The sequence below is a fragment of the Dipodomys spectabilis genome, unplaced genomic scaffold (genome assembly GCF_019054845.1).
Source record: "Dipodomys spectabilis isolate Male_0828 unplaced genomic scaffold, ASM1905484v1 ptg000003l, whole genome shotgun sequence".
Taxonomy (NCBI): domain Eukaryota; kingdom Metazoa; phylum Chordata; class Mammalia; order Rodentia; family Heteromyidae; genus Dipodomys; species Dipodomys spectabilis.
Genome location: NW_024870680.1, coordinates 11897031 through 11915030, shown reverse-complemented (window position 1 = coordinate 11915030; position 18000 = coordinate 11897031). Strand labels below are relative to the sequence as shown.

Genomic DNA, 18000 nt, shown 5'->3' with positions numbered 1-18000 from the left:
CCACGCCCCGAGGCTGCCGCGGCGCGCAGGCGCAGTGGCTCGCAGCCCGGGGTGCCGGCCCCTCCCCGCCCCCTACCAGTGGCCCGGAGGGTCCGCGGAAAGCGTGTGCGAGTCCGACCGGCTGAGTGTGGGCACCTCAGCCAGCGCCCAGGCGCCGACCCCCTCGCTCCCCTCCTCCCCAGCTCGGGTCTTCACACCCATCCTCAAGCCCGGGATGGGGAGCGGGGTCCGCGGGAGGAGTTAGGAGCCCTCCCGCGCGCGCCGCCGCGGGGCTCCGCGCGCCCCACCTCCGGCCCCGCCCCTAGGGGCGTGAGGGGCGGGGCCGCGGACTTGGGACTCAGTCCCCCGGCCGCCGCCGGCCGCGCACCCGCGGTCGGCCCTGTCGGTCGGTTGGTCCGGCGGGCGGCGAAGGGGAGCCATGTCGGCGGCGCAGGGGCGCTGGCCGGAGGTGCGGGACACCTTGGCGTCGCTGGGGCTGCTGCTGGCGGTGGTGCTGTTGTCGGGGCTGGCCCGCGTGGTCGCCCGGCAGCAGCGGCACAGGCCCCGGGTCCACGCCTTCACCTTGGAGTTCCTCGCCACCTTCCAGCTCTGCTGCTGCACCCACGAGCTGCAGCTGCTGGGCGCGCAGGAGTCCGCGCGCCCCTCCTGGATGCTGACCCTCATCTACTTCTTCTCGCTGGTGCACGGCCTGACTCTGGCGGGCACCTCCGCCAACCCGTGCGCCGTGATGATGCAGATGCTGCTGGGGGGCATGTCCCCCGAGATGGGGGCCGTCCGGCTGTCCGCTCAGCTGCTCGGCGCCCTGTGCAGCAGGTACTGCGTGAGCACCCTGTGGAGCCTCGGGCTGACGGAGCACCACTTCACCGAGAGGAGCTTAGCTTGCAAGAATCCCATCCACACCGACGTGCCCAAAGCGGTCGTCACCGAGGCCATCTGTTCCTTTATCTTCCACAGCGCTCTGCTGCACAGCCAGGAGGTCTCGAGCAAGCTTCGCATCCACCTGCTGGCTGCCCTCATCACCTTTTTGGCTTATGCAGGTTTGTCTTTCCCATCCAGCCACGTGGCGTATCCCAAGCCATTTGTGACCCAGGGCTCCAAATTATTTACCGAGATAAATCTGGCACTCCTACACTAATGGGATGTAAACCTCCCCAACCCCCCCCAGTTTTTCTAACCATTTTGCAACCTATTCTCAGCCAATAGGGCCCACAGATCCTTCATTCAGTGCTGCTTTTGACACCCCAGAGAAAGAAGTCACTGGGGCACCGAAACCGAGCTCCTCTAGATAATGCCAAAGGCTCAAATATCTTACAAAGGGATTGTGTTAATGTTCTAGGGCAAAGACAACTGATCTGCTACCTTTTTTTTTTTTTTTTCCTGCCAAGGTGGTGTAGATCGTTTCAGACATTCGCTGAAAAAAAAGATCCCTGTCTAGAAAGTGCAGAGCACGAGGCTCAGGATTGAGTGGGGAGTACAAATTCTGTTTCATTTCCTAGCCTTTTTCTACAAATCGCTTGTCATTTCCTGTTTCCTTAATTCATCTTGTGTTACAAATGGACTTTTAAATAGACTAACAGGAAAGACGCTTTAAAATTAAGATGCGTTTGAGTAAGTTAAACGATGAGTTTTAAAAAAGAAACACTTCTTGTGAAATCTTTGATTTCTTCTACATAGTTTGTCTTGACAAAGCTCAGATTCAGTAGGCAGATATTCTGAATGGGACGAGGAACTCAAAAATATCAAATGTTTAATGGTGAAGTGTATCATTTGGGAATTGTCTTGGAGGGATGGATATGACAGCAGAAATTGAGATTAATAGTCTTATCTAAGGTGCATTTAGAATGACATTTAGTAGAAGCAAACCTCAAGGACTCTCTCTCTCTCTCTCTGAGTGTGTGTGTGTATGTGTATGGTCCTGGAGCATGAACTCAGGGCCTGGGCGCTATCCCTGAGCTTTTGTTGCTCAAAGCTAACAGTTCTACCTCTTGAGCCAGTTTCCCTTCCATTTTTGAGGGCTAACAGGAGATTAGAGTCTGCCTGGGCTGGCTTTGAACTGCAATCCTCAGATCTCACCCTTCTCAGTAGCTAGGATTACAGGCAGGAGTCAAAGGCATCCAGCTCAAGATAAGGACTTCTCAACATATATTTTTCCACCTTAGGTAAAAATGAAAGGCTTCCCAGTCCATTTTCCCTTCTTTAGAAAAAAAAAGTATAAGAAAATAAATTGTATAACTGCATGGAAGAATATATGCATATTTGAGGGGTTGGAGAATAGTTGCTTATTTATTATAGTTTTATCTAAAACAGAAATATTTGCTGTATATCAACAGGATTGTTCCTGGTTTTAAACAAGCAGTTATGTCACAGTTTAGTCTATATTTGTACAATTGAAAGCAGTAAAAATTTAAGTTTAAAAATTAGTAAAAATACCTACAATCAGATCTTTACCTAGTCATTCCTCTCTTTGTTAATATTGTGAAGTTGGTATTCTCCCTGTGTTTTTATAGTTTTAAATCATAGTTAGGGTTCCATAAATAATACTCTGTATTATATTAGCCATTCTGTGCCTGGAGATGTAGCTCAGTACTAGAGCCCTTGGCTAGCATTGTAAGGCCCTGTGTTCAATACCCAGGCACCACTACTAAAAAAAAAAGTTTATCAGTGACAGATTTTGAAAGAAGACAAGATAATATTTGAAGTTGTAGGTAGATACAAGGGAAGGAATTGGATGAAATCTTTAAAATATCAATTTAAGGGATGCAAAACACAGATGATTTTCCTTGAAATGTGGATACTGATTGGTAGAGAAGAAGGGACAGAGTAAACAGATCAACATTCTCTCTGCATTGGGATCACCAGGGGGGCTTTAACACCATATTCACATTGGTCACCAATATTAAAGCTTAAATGCTTTGCAAAGGAGCCTAGGCACTGGTATATTTTAAAATTCCTTAGGGAACTAAGGAGAGCCACGGTGCCCAGTCAGTAGACACTAGCCTCAGGTGGTTATTCATGTGAACTACGATGAAAGAATCAGCACTTCACTTGCCTAGACCAAAGTTCAAATGTGCAGTAGTCACACTGTACTGTAGCTAGTGGCTGCAGTATTGGTCCATGCTGGAGTCTGCAGGGGTAGAGCCAAATAGACTACTACTGATCACTGCTGATTACTACCAGCTACCAAAATGGAGAATGTATTATGATATTCCTTTTCTGTCAGTATAAGGGAGAGAAGAGTGTCTATGCATGGAGTGTCTGTTATAGAACAAAACTTTTTTTTTTTTTTTGGTCTTGTTTTGCTTTTTTTGAGACAGGGCATTGCTGTATAATCCAGGCTGGTCTCAAAACTCTACAATCCTCCTGCCTTAGCCGCCAGTGCTGGGACTCAAGAAGTAAACCACCGTGCCTAGCTTAGGGCATAGGATCTTGCTAGGAGATTTATATAGGTTGCTTTAGTTATTCCTTCCAAGAACTCACTGATGAGTACATTCTTCTCATTTTAAGTAAAGCAAGAGAGACTTAAGTAAAATGTTTTGTCTCAGGTCACACCGCTAGGATGTGCTAGAACCGTGGCTCAGACTGATGCTAAAGTCAGTTTGACACTCATTTCACCATCTGTATTTCCACAGTGTGCTCCTCAAGAGTTACTAAAGCAGCCACGTGGGCACTGGCAGCTTATGCCTGTAACCCTAGTTATTTGGAGGCTGAGATCAGAGGATCTCAGTTTAAAGTCAGCCTAACAGAAAAGTCTATAGAGATTCCATCTCCAATTAATCAGCAAAAAAATCTGGACTAGAAGCATGGCTAAGTGGTTAGAGCACCAGCCAGGAGTGGAAAAAGCCAAGCAAGACCATGAGGCACTGAATTCAAGGCCCTGAGTTCAAGACTTGGTATCAGCATGCATACCCTCCCCCACCGCAACACACAGAATTTCAAAAGCAAACACAATTGAATACTATTTAGCTATAATAAGGAATGCAGTTCTGACATATACTACAAGGAAAAACTCGGGGGGAAAAATACTGAGTGAAATAAGCCAGACACAGAAACACAAATATTGTATGGTTCATTTACCTAAACTATCTAAAACAGATAAATTTATAATCAGAAAGTAGAATACAGGGACTGGGAGAAGGGAAGAATGGGGATTTATTTAATAGAGCCAAATAGCATTGTGTATGAAAACACAAAATAGCATATTTTGTGCTCTAATATAAATGTTACTACATTAAAAAATTGTTTAAGGATTCTGTTGCCAGATGAATTTAGCAACCACTGGATGAAACAGGCTAAGATTTCACAGAGCCTTTACCATGCGAGTGCATAATACGATACTTGAGGACGTAGACATGGCACAGCCTTTTCAGTCTTGATGAGCTCCTTTGTCTAGGCGTGAGCAACGGAAGAGAATCAATTTTGGAAATGCCACATGAAAGCCATCATTCCCATTGTTTCCTATGGACATAAAACAACTCTGCTCCGTAAGGAAGAGATGATCTTGTGACAAGTTTAGTGCCTGTGCTGTGAGGCAAAGGCAAAATGAGATCTCAGTCTTCTGAGGAGTATTTCAGGTGTGAGCTACTAGCACCCGGCTCTGTACCCTGCTTTTGTTTGTAGAACGTTAAAATAAATTATAGACTGTTCTTTTTATATAATGTCTGTTCCTCTATCATAAATTTTGAACAGAGAGACCAAGTTTGTTGAATTCATCATAACATTTTTTGTGTGTGTGCCAGTCTTGAGGCTTGAACTCAGTGGCCTAGGTGTTGTCCCTGAGATTTTTGCTCAAGGCTACTACTTGAGCCACAGCTCTACTTCTGGCTCTTTGATGGTTAAATAGAGATAAGAGTCTCACATACTTTCCTGCCTCGGTTGGCGTTGAACTATGATCCTCACATCTCAGCCTCCCAAGTAGCTAGAATTACAGGCATGAGCCACCACCACCCAGTAATTCACCACAATGTAAAACCAAGATTTAGCGTATGTCACTAGGTATAAAGGGTAAGAATTTTTCAAATAAGTGAAAGCAGAAATTTGTTCACCTAAAAGAAACTGCACAGAGCAGTGAAATATGTTTCAGTAATCCATATTTTATGCCCAAAGGCTTCCAACAAAAGTCTAATAAATTGCCTTAAAACTATAGTATTTTTACTTCAGTACTCCATTCAGGACTATTTAGTATTCTAAGCAATGTAGTTAAGATTATCTGTCAAGAGAGAAAGGAACTAAGTCCTTTCTGTGTGTCCTGTTAAGGCTATTACAAATCAAACTCAGCTACAAAAGGATGCAAACTTTTTGTACGACCCCAGTATATGAGGAAGAGGCCAGGTTTGAAGCTAGGCAGTGCTGTTAGGCTAGATACTTAATTTGGGTTTCAATTTCTTCATCTTTAAAAGGGAGAATAATACTATATGATAAGAGCTTGAGGATCTAGTATTTGAAGTTCTTAGCATAGTTCCTGGTATGTACCAATTGCTGGGGAAATGTTCTTTCACTACTAATTTCCCACAGGCCTCCAGTATAATTTGATCCTTTTTACATAGTTGACAATTTTGTTCACAACTTTTTTTGAGATTAAGTTCAGGAAAATTAAGTTAGTAATTTCTATATAGAAATAAATGTATCCACAAATAAATTTTGTTTTTTTTTTTTTTAATATAAACTCCTAGGTATTCCCCATAACCTGGAGAATAGTCTAATGTCAGTCTTTCAGGTCTGTAAGAAGAATTGGAGCCTAAAAACAGCTAGCTAGCTTCCTTGGTAAATTAGCCAGTCAGCAATGAAAAGTGGTGTTTGGAGATGGAGGGAAAGATGCAACATGGGGCAAACAGCTTGTCATTAAAGGTGTTAGTTCTGGACAATGATGCTTCAACAGCTTCATGTCTCATCATGTTTGCTTTGATTACATACCTACTGGGTAACTGCTGATGGGTAGTTGGCTTTCCAGGGAGCTCTTACCAGGAAACCCAAAGAGAGAAGACAGATAGACACTGATTCCAGGTAGGAAACTAAGTTAATAAACGGACCTGCTGCCTGCAGAACCTCAAGTGATTTTAACTAGTGTCCTACTGCCTGTAGGACTACTGAGAAATGTTAGTGCACGGAATTGTCAGATTCAGCGCCCTCCCATTTAGTTGTGGTCATTCCATTAAGGTCATGCTGTCCTCAAGATCAGCCAACCAGATCTCCCCAGTGATAGGCCACCTTTTCTTCAATATGCACTGTTATGTCCCTTCAACTGTCAAGCAATAGCATCTTGTTTATCCTGGCTCCTTCTCCCTCAAGTACTAGGGATGGGCTTCTTGCTTGCTGGGCTAGTGCTATACAACTTGAGCCTTGCCTCATGTCTGGCATTTGATGCCACTTGTCCTTGGGATGTCTAGGTTCTCTGTGGCCTCTATTCCTCCAACAGCCTAGGCCAGCTTACTTCTATGATTAGGGTACTGTTCTAAGACAGCAAAAATAGTTCATGTTGATGGGCTCATTGGTTAGAGTTAAGTGTCATTCTTGTTTTTTAGATTGCAGTGTTACTTCTGAATTTTTCCCACACACACACTGGAAAGTCAATCCCTACTCAAGAGACGGAGAATAAACTCCATACTTCTTTGTTGTGTGTGCCGGTCCTGGGGCTAGAACTCAGGGCCTAGGTGCTGCCCATTAGCTTTATTGCTCAAGACTAGCATTTTTTATCACTTGAGCCATAGCTCCATTTCTGGCTTCTTGGTGGTTTGAAGGAGTCTCATGGACTTTCCTGCTAAGCAGGCTTTGAACCACAATCCTCAGATCTCAGCCTCTTGAGTATGGAGGATTACAGGCATGAGCCACTGGTGCCCTGCTCAACTCTTTATCTTTGGTAGTAGTTCCCTCCAAGTTTCAGTAAGAACTGCTGTGGGGATTAGAAAATAAAGGAACTGAAGGATGGAATTGAGACTGATGTCATACAAAGGAATGTCTTCATATAGCCAAGTCTATAGTATTGAGTGCGGGCTCAGTCCATTTCTATTGGTAAATGCTTTAAAAAAAAAATAGATGACTTACATCGTAACTCAAATGGCATATTATAAAGATCTGTGAGTCTTCCTGCCCATGGTGTCTAGTATATAGGAAGTGAATATTGTTGGAATTAGATCTAAATGACCAGCAGCCACTCAAACAATTCCACTGATTGTTTAGCTTAGTGTGTAACAGCATCACTCAATCCAGCTTCATTATTCTTAAGTCTGTCCAGTGGGAAATCTCATCAGTAAAAGTTTAGGACTTAGTTTCTCTTTACTGTATATTGTTAAAACAACTAACTTGCTGTAGTAGCATGTCCTTATAAAACTTTTGAAGATTTTAGGATCTATCTTGGTGGTGAGTGAAGACACATGTATGAACTGAACCTTGGAAGAACTTGGAAGTTCTTCTTGGAAAAACTACTAGAAATGTCACAGGGTTACCTAAAGAGTGTATCTTGAAAACTAATTATTATTAATTTGGTATTTGTGATACTTCCCACATTGCTCATTTTGTTTAGGATTGCTTTGGCTACTCTTGAGTCTTTTGTACTCCATATGAATTTTAGGATTTAGTTTTCAATTTCTGTTAAAAAATAGCACTGGAGTGGGTGTCAGTTGCTCATGACTATAATCCTTGCTACTGAGGAGGCTGAGATCTGAGGATCACAGTTCAGAGCCAGAGTATGCAGAAAAGTCTGTGAGATTCTTATCTCCAGTTAACCAGCAAACAACCAAAAGTGGAGTTGTGTCTTAGGAGTAGAGGACCAGCCTTGGGTGAAAAAGCCAAGCAAAAACACAAGAGCCTGAGTACAATGCCCAGTACTGGCACAGACACAAAAAATTAGCACTGGCCAGGTGCTGGTAGCTCACACCTGTAATCCTACTCAGGAGGCTGAGATGTGAGGATTGCAGTTCAAAACCAGCCTGGGCAGGAAAGTCCATGAGACTTTTTATCTCCAATTAACCACCAGAAAAACTGGAAGTGGTGCTGTAGCTCCAGTGGTAGAGTACTAGCTTTGAGCAGAAGAGCTCAGGGACAGTGCCCAGGCCTCTAGTTCAAACCCCATGACTGAAAAAAAAATTGAGGTAAAGATGGGATTGGAGAAATGGGAGAGAATAATGATAATGACAGGGGTGACATTGATCAAGATGCATTGTGTCCATAAACTGCTGTGCTGAATGGCAACGCCTTTGTACAACTACTTAAAGATAATAAAAAATAATTTTTAAAAAGCTGTGATATACTCTGTTTTCTCTTCAGATCATATAAATCTTTTGCCTTTTACTAAAATGCTGTGAGTAAAAATATGGCTCAAGTGGTAATGCGCCAGCTGTAAGCAAACAGAGTAAGAGGTCCTGAACTCTACCCCAGCCCCAGCATAAAACAAAACAGAAAGAATTTTTTTAAAATTCTTTAAAACATATAAAACATTTGGAAGGACCTCCTATGTTCATGGATTCAAAAGGTCAATATTGTGGAAATGATTATACAGATTCTTTTCAATCTCCATCAAAATTCCAGTGCTAATTTTTTTTTTTTTTTTTGGTTGGGTTGGCTTCAAACCATGATCCTCAGATCTCAGCCTCCTGAGTAGCTAGGATTTCTTAATTTTGCATGATATGCATTGAATTTTAATTGCATTCTCTCCCCCTTCTCTTCATTGTTTTGTTGCTAGGCAGTTGGAGATAAGTCTCTCCATTTGTCATTTGTTAGCCCAGGCTAGCTCTGAACCTCAATCCTCAGATATTGAGTAACTAGGATTGTAGGCATGAGCCACCAACACTGGGTCTTAGTGTGTCATCTTTGATTTCTTGTTTTTAGAGTTGAGAATGTTCTTATAAGGCTTATGCCCAGGTTAAAAAAATTTTCAAGGTATGTAATCAGCATTCCTCATTTCTTTTTTCTTAGATTATTATTGATGTTTACAAAAGCTACTGATTTTTAGCTGATTGAAGTGGCTTATATTTGTCAACCTAGATACCTGGGAGTCTGAGATTGAGAAGATCAAGGTTCCAGGTTGGCCTGGGAAATTAGTTTCAAGACTCCATATCAACAGAAATGCACACCTGCCTTTCCAGCTATAGAAAATAGGGGATTAGGAAGTTCAATGTGCATGTTGGCCTGGGAAAAAGTGAGACCATATCTAAAACAAATAACCAGAGTATGTAGAACACTAGTGGCTCATGACTGTAATTCTAGCTATTAAGGGCTGATATATGAAGATCATGATTCGAAGCCAGTTCAGGTACAAAACTCAAGACTCAATCTCCAATTAACCAGCAAAAAAGCTGGACTGGAGGCTGGGAAGGTGGCTCAGTGGTAGAGCGATTGCCTTGCATGCATGAGGCCTTGGGTTTGATTCCTCAGCACCACATAAGCAAAAAGAAAAAAGCCAGAAGTGGTGCTGTGGCTCAAGTGGTAGAGCGCTAGCCTTGAGCTGAAGAGCTGAGGGACAGCGCCCAGGCGCAGAGTTCAGGCCCCATGACCGGACCCAAAAAAAAAAGCTGGACTGCAGGTGTGGTGGACTACAGGTGTGGCTCAAATGGTTGTGTGCCAGCAATGCCCCCCGCCAAAAAAAAGAAAACCCAGTGCAAAAAGAGCTGTAGCCATGGCTAAAGCAGCAGCCTACAGAGCAAGAAACAGATTTTTATTTATTTGTGGGTCATGGGGCTTGAACTCTGAGCCTGGGCTCTGTCCCTCAGCTCTTCAGTTCAAGTGAGCGCTCTACCACTTGAGCCATAGAGCCACTTCCAGTTTTCTTGTGGTTTATTGGAGATGAGTCTCACAGACTTTCGGCCAGGCTGGCTTTGAACCGTGATCCTAGATCTCAGCCTCCTGAGTAGCTAGGATTATAGGCGTGAGCCACCAGCGCCTGGTTAAGTTGAATTTTTTTTTAAGTTGATTTTTCAACACTGATCTTCTATTCTGTTACTGTGTTGGAAATGTTTGTCAGATCTAAGAGAGGGGTGTGTGTGTGTGTGTGTGTGTGTGATTTCTTTAGGGTCTTTTAAATATTAGATTATATTGTCTACAAACAGGAATTGGACTTTCTCTATTTGTAACCTTTATTTTCTTTTGTCTTATTGCTCTGGTTAAAATTCATATATTATATTGAATAATTGGAGAGTGTGGACATCTTGTCTCATCCCTGATTTTAGAGGAAACACATAACCACATCATAGAGATCTACCATTCATAGTAATTTCTTAAGGACTCTGCCAACAAGTTAACATTGAACGAGGATAATGCCTTGGATGGTCTCATTTACTTTTTGTTTTCAATACTGTCAGGTGACCCTCCAAAGGAAGATTACAGAATAAGAATACCTGAATATTTCAAATAAAAGTTGCACTTAACCCATTCATTTCTGGTTACAAGGAAATGTAATGTGGAATTACTCTGTTTAAAATGTGTTGCAGGAGGAAGTTTAACTGGAGCTCTATATAATCCAGCTTTGGCACTTTCCCTTCATTTCATGTGTTTTGATGAAGCTTTCCATCAATTTTTTGTAGTATATTGCGTGGCTCCTTCTTTAGGTAAGCATATTTTTAATTCAATTAATTTCAATACTGAGAGAGTATTATTTTATTTTTTTGTTGGTCGTGGGGCTTGAACTCTGGGCTTGGGTGCTAACCCTGCACTCTTCAGGTCAAGGTGAGCGCTCTACTGCTTGAGCCACAGCACCACTTCCAGTTTTCTAGTGGTTTATTGGAGATAAGAGTCTTTCCTGCCCGGGCTGGCTTTGAACTGTGATCCTCAGATCTCAGCCTCCTCAGTAGCTAGGATTACAGGCGTAAGCCACCGGCACCCATCTGAGTGTATTATTTTAAAATAGGAAATGGACTGTTACTGTAACATGCCAATTTCCACAGCCAGAATAGGCACAAAAAAGAATGAAAAGGTCATATGTGTAGTATTCTTTAAAACTACTTTTATCCGTACTTGGAGTATAGTGTTTGTTCAGTAAAGGGAGAGGAGGTCCTGTGTTCATCCTCAGTTAAAATATGTATGTTTTTGCTAAAGATCAGATACATAACTCTTCTACAAGAGCTGAGACATGGTTTAGTGGTAAAAATCTTGTCTAGTATGCCTAAAGCCCTGGTTTAATATCCAGTACCATTAAAAAAAAACTATCAATAAAATCCCTCTAGAAAGAGTGGCCAAGTAACAACAAAAAGTCGTACAATAGCTGTCAGCACTTCTAACTCCTATCTGGAACAAGAGAGTGCCCGATCCTGTTATTTCACCACCCTTCTATCTAGTTAGCAGTTTCTGTTAACTAGTTATTGCTTACTTTGTATAGACAGAACACCGGCACCACAACTGACTTGCCACCACATTTTATTCCTTTCAGTCATCTTCTTTCCCACTATTGCAGATCAATTATGCTCAATAATAAAGGATATCAGAAAACCCTATAATTTAAAAGGCTAATAATAGTCTTTGTTTTTGCTGGTCATAAGGCCTGAACTCTGGGCCTGGGCACTGTCCCTCAGCTCTTCAGCTCAAGGCTAGCACTCTGCCACTTGAGCCACAGCACCATTTCCAGCTTTGTCTGCTTATCCTAGCCCCAATCTGGGCTCCCCCTGCCCTCCGCAATCTTACAGACTACAAATGTCTTGCAAGAATGTCTTTACAGAAAAATGTCCTCTACTTTTGAATTTTAAGTTAAAGAAAGCTGTTTAAAAGGCTGGGAAAGTCTACTGGCCAAAATCTATAGCAAACTTTTCAATGAAAATTACCACCACTGTCTTATTTGAAACCAACAGTTATTAAGATTTACAATATTTATTGTGTTCCCAGAACAATTTGAATGGGCCCATGATGTAAAAGAATTGCTTCAGGGGCTGGGAAGGTGGCTCAGTGGTAGAGCGCTTGCCTTGCATGCATGAGGCCCTGGGTTCAATTCCTCAGCACCACATAAGCAAAAAAAAAAAAAAAAAGCTGGAAGTGGCGCTGTGGCTCAAGTGGTAGAGCAATAGCCTTGAGCTGAAGAGCTGAGGGACAGTGCCCAGGCCCAGAGTTCAGGCCCCACGACCGGACCCCCCCCTCCAAAAAAAAAAAAAAAGAATTGCTTATCCACTAGTGAAAGACTTACCAGGTACAAGGTATTGTATTAGATTCCTAGCACCTCAAAAATAAAAACAAAGGTCCCTTCACCATATACAAAGGGTGTCACCATATTAATGAGGAGCATGAAGACCCAAGTCCAGTCTTGTTCAACAAGTCAATCAGAATCAGTCATTAAAGCTATTAATCTTTTGATCCTTTGAATTCATTATTCAGGTCCTACTGGCTTTACCAAGTACATACTGTTTTTAAGAATTCATGGTTGAATAAAAATGTGAGAACAGTAATAATAATATTATTATTATTGTTTGGCTAATCCTGGGGCTTGAACTCAGGGCCTGGGCACTGTCCCCGAGCTTCTTTTGGTCAGGGCTAGCACTCTCCCACTTGAGCCAATGCCACTTCCAGTCTTTTCTGTTTATATGGTACTGAGGAATTGAACCCAGGACTTCCACACATGCTAGACAAGCACTCTACCACTAAGCCACATTCCCAGCCCAGTGATCTTGATTTATTGTAGTCTTAATACTACTCTTACTTTAGTGATAACTTTTCTTAAGATGGTTTTCATTTTACTGTTTTTTATCTTTCAGGTATACTGTTGATGATTTTAATGTTCAACTTTTTCCTTCCATGGCTGCATAACAGTGGTACAGCTAACAAAAAGGAGTAACCATTCCAAAAGCCTCAAACTAAGTTACAGGACAATCAAACTGGAGATGATAAAGATTTTATCACCTCAGATTCTATACACTGGCTGCACTGGACTCATCAGTGTTTCAACTTCCTTTGAGGAAGCAGTCTTATTAAAGTCTTTTATCACTGGGACTTAAAAAAATACTATGAAAATGAGGTACCCTGTATTTCTCGTTAAGACTTGGTTGTTTTAAGTGATGTATTAAATGCTGCTAGAAAAGACTGATTCATTAAACTTCATGTAAATCTCAAGTGATTATTGAAAACTTAGACAAGAAACAAATGACTGCAGGTTGAAAAGGAAAGGGAACATGATAGGAGGACTGGAGAAACTGTATCAGGTGTCACCTGAAGGAGCAAGATTTTTAACCAAAGAACATCAGTCTCACTTACAGAACTGGAGAGCAGGTGCTACTCAGTCACTACCTCAGTGATACCATCAGTAGTATTGTCTTTCAATAGGAAAGTTGCTTTTGGAAATAGATTATATATCCACTCAACAGGTTTCCCTTAATTTTAAATGTACTCTAGTATCAGCAAAACATTTTTTCTAAACAATCTCCTTAGGTTCAGCCAAGTTGTATTACTTAATAGGATAAAACATAGGAAGTCAAGATTTAGGGTTTTCAAATCCTCATTTGAATCTAACAGCTACTTTGTGAAGTAGGTAGAACTAATGTATTTTTAATCTCTATTGTACAGATAAGGAGGCTAAGTATAGAGGAGTTTTTAGTTTGCTGCTCTGCCCAATGTCACAAAGAGCCAAAAAACACCATTAAACTTCTATTTCAACTCAGTGTAATGATCAGGGATTTTGTCTCTACCTTAAAACACTCCATACTAGGACTTAAAAAATTGTGACTGGCTAAATGCAGGCTGTGATGTGTCCTAGTAGGCCTGCTGATGTGTCCTAGTAGGCTTGCATAGTATCTAAAAGAAAAAGGCAATTATCAAGTTTTTTTTTTTTTTTTTTTTTACACAAATTCCAGTTGTAAATTCCCTTGTAAACCAAACAGATCATGCAATACTAGGTCTGAATTCTGTCACAGCACAAACATAAAATAATGGGTGTTCACTTTAAATGGTCCCTTTCAAACATGTGGCTGAGTTTCACAGACTATTTTATGTAACAGAGAACTAGTTTTTTATTCCTGTCACCAGAATGAGGACATCATAGCTTAAGCAAACTGGGTATTACCTTATGCAAATCACAATCTGTCAGGTTGTGACTTTGTAACATCTGATAATACTATGGTCCTCAGGCAGTGACCCTTCTCCCTCCCACACCTACTACTACCAGGCCTGGTAGAACAGGTTTTGTGTCATGGTGCTTCCCCTCCTCTGTTAAAAACAGATATTCGGGTACTTGTTGCAATTATGTACTGTACAGTCCTCTCAAATTCCTACCTACCTTTAAGATCTCAATTACTGCCCAGAACTGGTAGCTCACACCTGTAATTCTAGCTATTTAGGAGGCTGAGACCTAGATCTTGGTTTAAAGCCAGTGAAGAAAAGCCTACAAGACTCCATTTTCCATTAACTAGCAAAAAGCTGAACTAGAGATGTGGCTTAAGTGGTATAGCATCAGCCACAAGTAAGCAGGCCAATAGTTCTTGTTTCACTTTTTTGTTTTTTTTCAGTAGTAGGGCTTGAACTCAAGGCCTGGGCACTGTACCTGAGCTTTTGTGCTCAAGGTAAAAGAGTTCTACCACTTTGAGCCACAGCTCCACTTCTGGTTTTCTGGTGGTTAGAGAGAAGAGTCTCACAAACTTTCCTGCCTGGGCTGCCTCTGAACTGCAATCCTCAGATCTCAGCCTCCTGAGTAGCTAGGATTACAAGCATGATCTACCAGCCCTGGCTTCAATCTCACTTTTTGCAACACTACTCCTGTTTTGTTTCTTGGCAATTAGTGCTCAAAAAATGATTCAATGTTTTGGCCTCTGAGTTTGTAGCGTCTCTCCACTGATAAATCTTTTACTTCTTTTTTTTTGCCATCCTGGGAATTGAACCTGGGCCACATACCATTTGAGCCATATACTCCCAGTTCTTTCACTCGTGTGTGTGTGTGTGTGCATTTGTTCCAGCCCTGGGAACACTTGAATGCAGGGCCTAAGTGCTGTCCCCGAGCTTTTGTGCTCAAGGCACAGCTCAATTTTCCGCTTTTTGGTAGTTAATTGGAATTAAGTTAGGGACTTTCTTGTCCAAGCTGGCTTTGGATCCTGAGATTTCAGCTTCCTAAGTTGGTGGGATTATAAGTGTAAGTCACTGGCACCTGGCCACATTTTCTTTTAGACACGGTCTTGCTAATTTTTGCTGTGGCTGGCCTTGAATCTTTCAAGTGATTAGCAATGTACTATCACATCCAGCTGGTAATTTTCTATCCTGCCTGAACTAAAATTTAGCTATGAGCCTATTACTACCAATAATCAGTATGAGCTCAAACTCATTACTCTTAAACTCTAAACTCTTTCTCTTCAGCTTCCTCTTCCCTGGCTCTCTATCTTCAATGATCCTCTGATCCACAGGCTATCTTGTCCACTGCAGAGGTCCACATTTTCACTCCTCCCAAGTACTTTCTTCTTCCTAAGCACCTTATTTTACTTGGCCAGTCATTGGCACAGACCTGCCTGCTTCCACCCCAACTCTCTCCTCCATCTCTTCAGCATACTCATGGAACTTACTTTTTTTTTTTTTTTTTGAAAGGGGGGGGTCAGTCAGGGGGCTTGAACTCTCCTCCTGGGTGTTGTCCCTGAGCTCTTCAGCTCAAGTGGAGCACTCTACCACCAGAGTCACAGCGCCACTTCCCGTTTTCTGGTAGTTTATTGGAGATAAGAGTCTTGTGGACTACTTTCCTGCTGGCTTTGAACCATGATCCTCAGATCTCAGGCCTCCTGAGTAGCTAGGATTACAGGCGTGAGCCACCGGTTCCTGGCTACCACACCTTTATTAAATGCAACTGTCTGCTTACTGTACTCATGCAACAAAACACTCAACCTTAAACATTTGAAGTTGCAGTATCAGATAACTGCATTTTTTCTTTAAAGGCATCATCCAAGTATTCTTTACATCACTTTACAGAATCTGGATGAGGCAATGCCTTCCCACTATAGAAGTAGGAATAGAAGGGATAGATATCCTGTCTTCTATAACTAAGGCACAGAGTGCCAAGCAGAGCTTTGAATTCCAAGTTTGGTAAAAGACATGGAGACAGTAAAAAAAAAAAAAAAAAAATCAGTCTAACAGCAGCATGGGAATTCTAACATCTGTATAACAACTCCCAGTCCTTTAACTTATTCTCTGAGCCTGGTTTATTTTAGCATTCCTATCATACAGGACACCAGACATATAACTTAACGATTTTTGGGGGGAGGGGGCAATGCCATATTACAATCCAGGCCTTATCTATGCTGGGTAAGTGCTCCACCAGTAAGCTACATCCCCAGTTCTCTAATGATTGTTACCTCTTCAGCTAGCCAGTTTTGATTGATTCCCAACCCAGAATTTGGACAGACACAAAGCTGTATGTTTATGAAAAGTGCTCCAGTATGTACATTCCCCATACCATCACTATGGGCACTATATGCTACATAGGCCTAGACTACTCAAGGGGAATGGAGGGGAAGAGAGCAGTGAATGCATCTTTACATGTTATTAGCTATCTACAACTATTATTGATAGGCCTGCCTGATGCAACCACTTTCATCTCCTTTACTCACTATTGTATGCCTAGAATCTAGACACTCTAGTGCAATTGACTTTTTTATAGTGTAAAGTAGAGGCTTGTGGTGAAGACTTACAGTCCTTAGGAAAATAAATTGCAGTTTATTTTTATTTTAAAAGCTGAATACAGTTTTTTTTCTTGGGTCTGGTCGTGGGCCTGAACTCTGGGCCTGGGCACTGTCCCTCAGCTCTTCAGCTCAAGGCTAGCGCTCTTCCACTTGAGCCACAGCACCACTTCCCGCTTTTTTTCTTTTTGCTTATGTGGTGCTGAGGAGTCGAACCCAGGGCCTCAGGCATGCAAGGCAAGTGCTCTACCATTGAGCCACCTCTCCAGCCTCTTTGTTTTTTTCTTGGTCATGGGGCTTGAACTAAAGGACAGGGCACTATTCCTGAGCTTCTTTTGCTCAAGGCTAGCACTCCATCACTTGAGCCACAGCGACACTTCCAGCTTTTTGTGGTTAACTGGAGATAAGAGTCTCACAGACTTTCATGCCTGGACTGGCTTTGAACCCTGATTCTCAGATCTCAGCCACCCGAGAAGCTAGGATTACAGGTATGAGTCACCAGTTTGAGGCCTCAAACTCCCAATCTTCTTGCCTCAGTTTCCCAAGTGTTGGGATTTCATCATGCATATCATCATGCCAAGTTTCCCTATCTTCAGGAATTTAAAAATAAAAAATTCTGATCATGTTCACTCTTCTCAGAATATTTTCTACTTCTCATTTAGGATTAAAATCCTCCAAATTAAATATTGCTTTTACTTATGTATATATAAAACAGAATAAGACACTAAGGTAAAGATGTCCCAGCTCCTTCATTAGGGATGGCGATGATTCTGGCAACTTAATTACTATACATTGGTTGCAGAAGATGGTTGCAAGATATGGATTCACACATTCTAGAAATACTGTAAAAATAAATTTTGTATGAGAATTACCTATATAGTAAATTCCAAATTGTACATGAACAATCACTAGTCACACCTGCCGTCTAACAGTAAGGGTTATATATTATGATCATCTGCATAATCTCTCATATTTACTAATACCAAAGAACAGCCTAACAGAACCTCAAAACAAGCTTTTGAATAGTACAGACATCTGACAAGCTGATCTGAGGAAGAAGGGAAATCCAAGGGGATCCTATTTTCATCAACAGAACCTAGAACAACCAATAACCTCTTTATGGATTTATGTCAGTACTGGGGTTTGAATTCAGGGCATGGGCACTATCCCTTTTCACTCAAAGCTGGTGCTACACCACTTGAACCACAACTCCACTACAAGCTTTTTGGTGGTTAGTTGGAGCTAAGAGGCTCATGACTTTCCTGCCAAGGCTAGTTTTGAACCAAGATCCTCCTGAATAGCTAGGATTATTAGGCATGCCCACCAGTGCCTGGTGTAAGAATACTACAGATGGCTCACATTTGCAGGAAGGACAAAATGTCTATGCTTTTTAAAGTTTCGCTACATCAAAAAACACACAAGCAAAAATTCCAGCAACACTAAAATTAAG

At 41.9% G+C, this 18000-nt stretch overlaps 1 protein-coding gene across 1 annotated transcript; it reads left to right on the top strand.

The window, feature by feature from the left end:
• The first annotated feature begins 363 nt into the window (after positions 1 to 363).
• On the top strand, positions 364 to 13013 carry Aqp11 (aquaporin 11). The gene is made up of 3 exons (XM_042688428.1): positions 364 to 1037; positions 10419 to 10535; positions 12663 to 13013. Exons 1-3 carry the CDS (start codon positions 419 to 421, stop codon positions 12740 to 12742), a joined length of 816 nt encoding a protein of 271 aa, XP_042544362.1. The 5' UTR covers positions 364 to 418; the 3' UTR covers positions 12743 to 13013.
• Positions 13014 to 18000: the final 4987 nt, after the last annotated feature.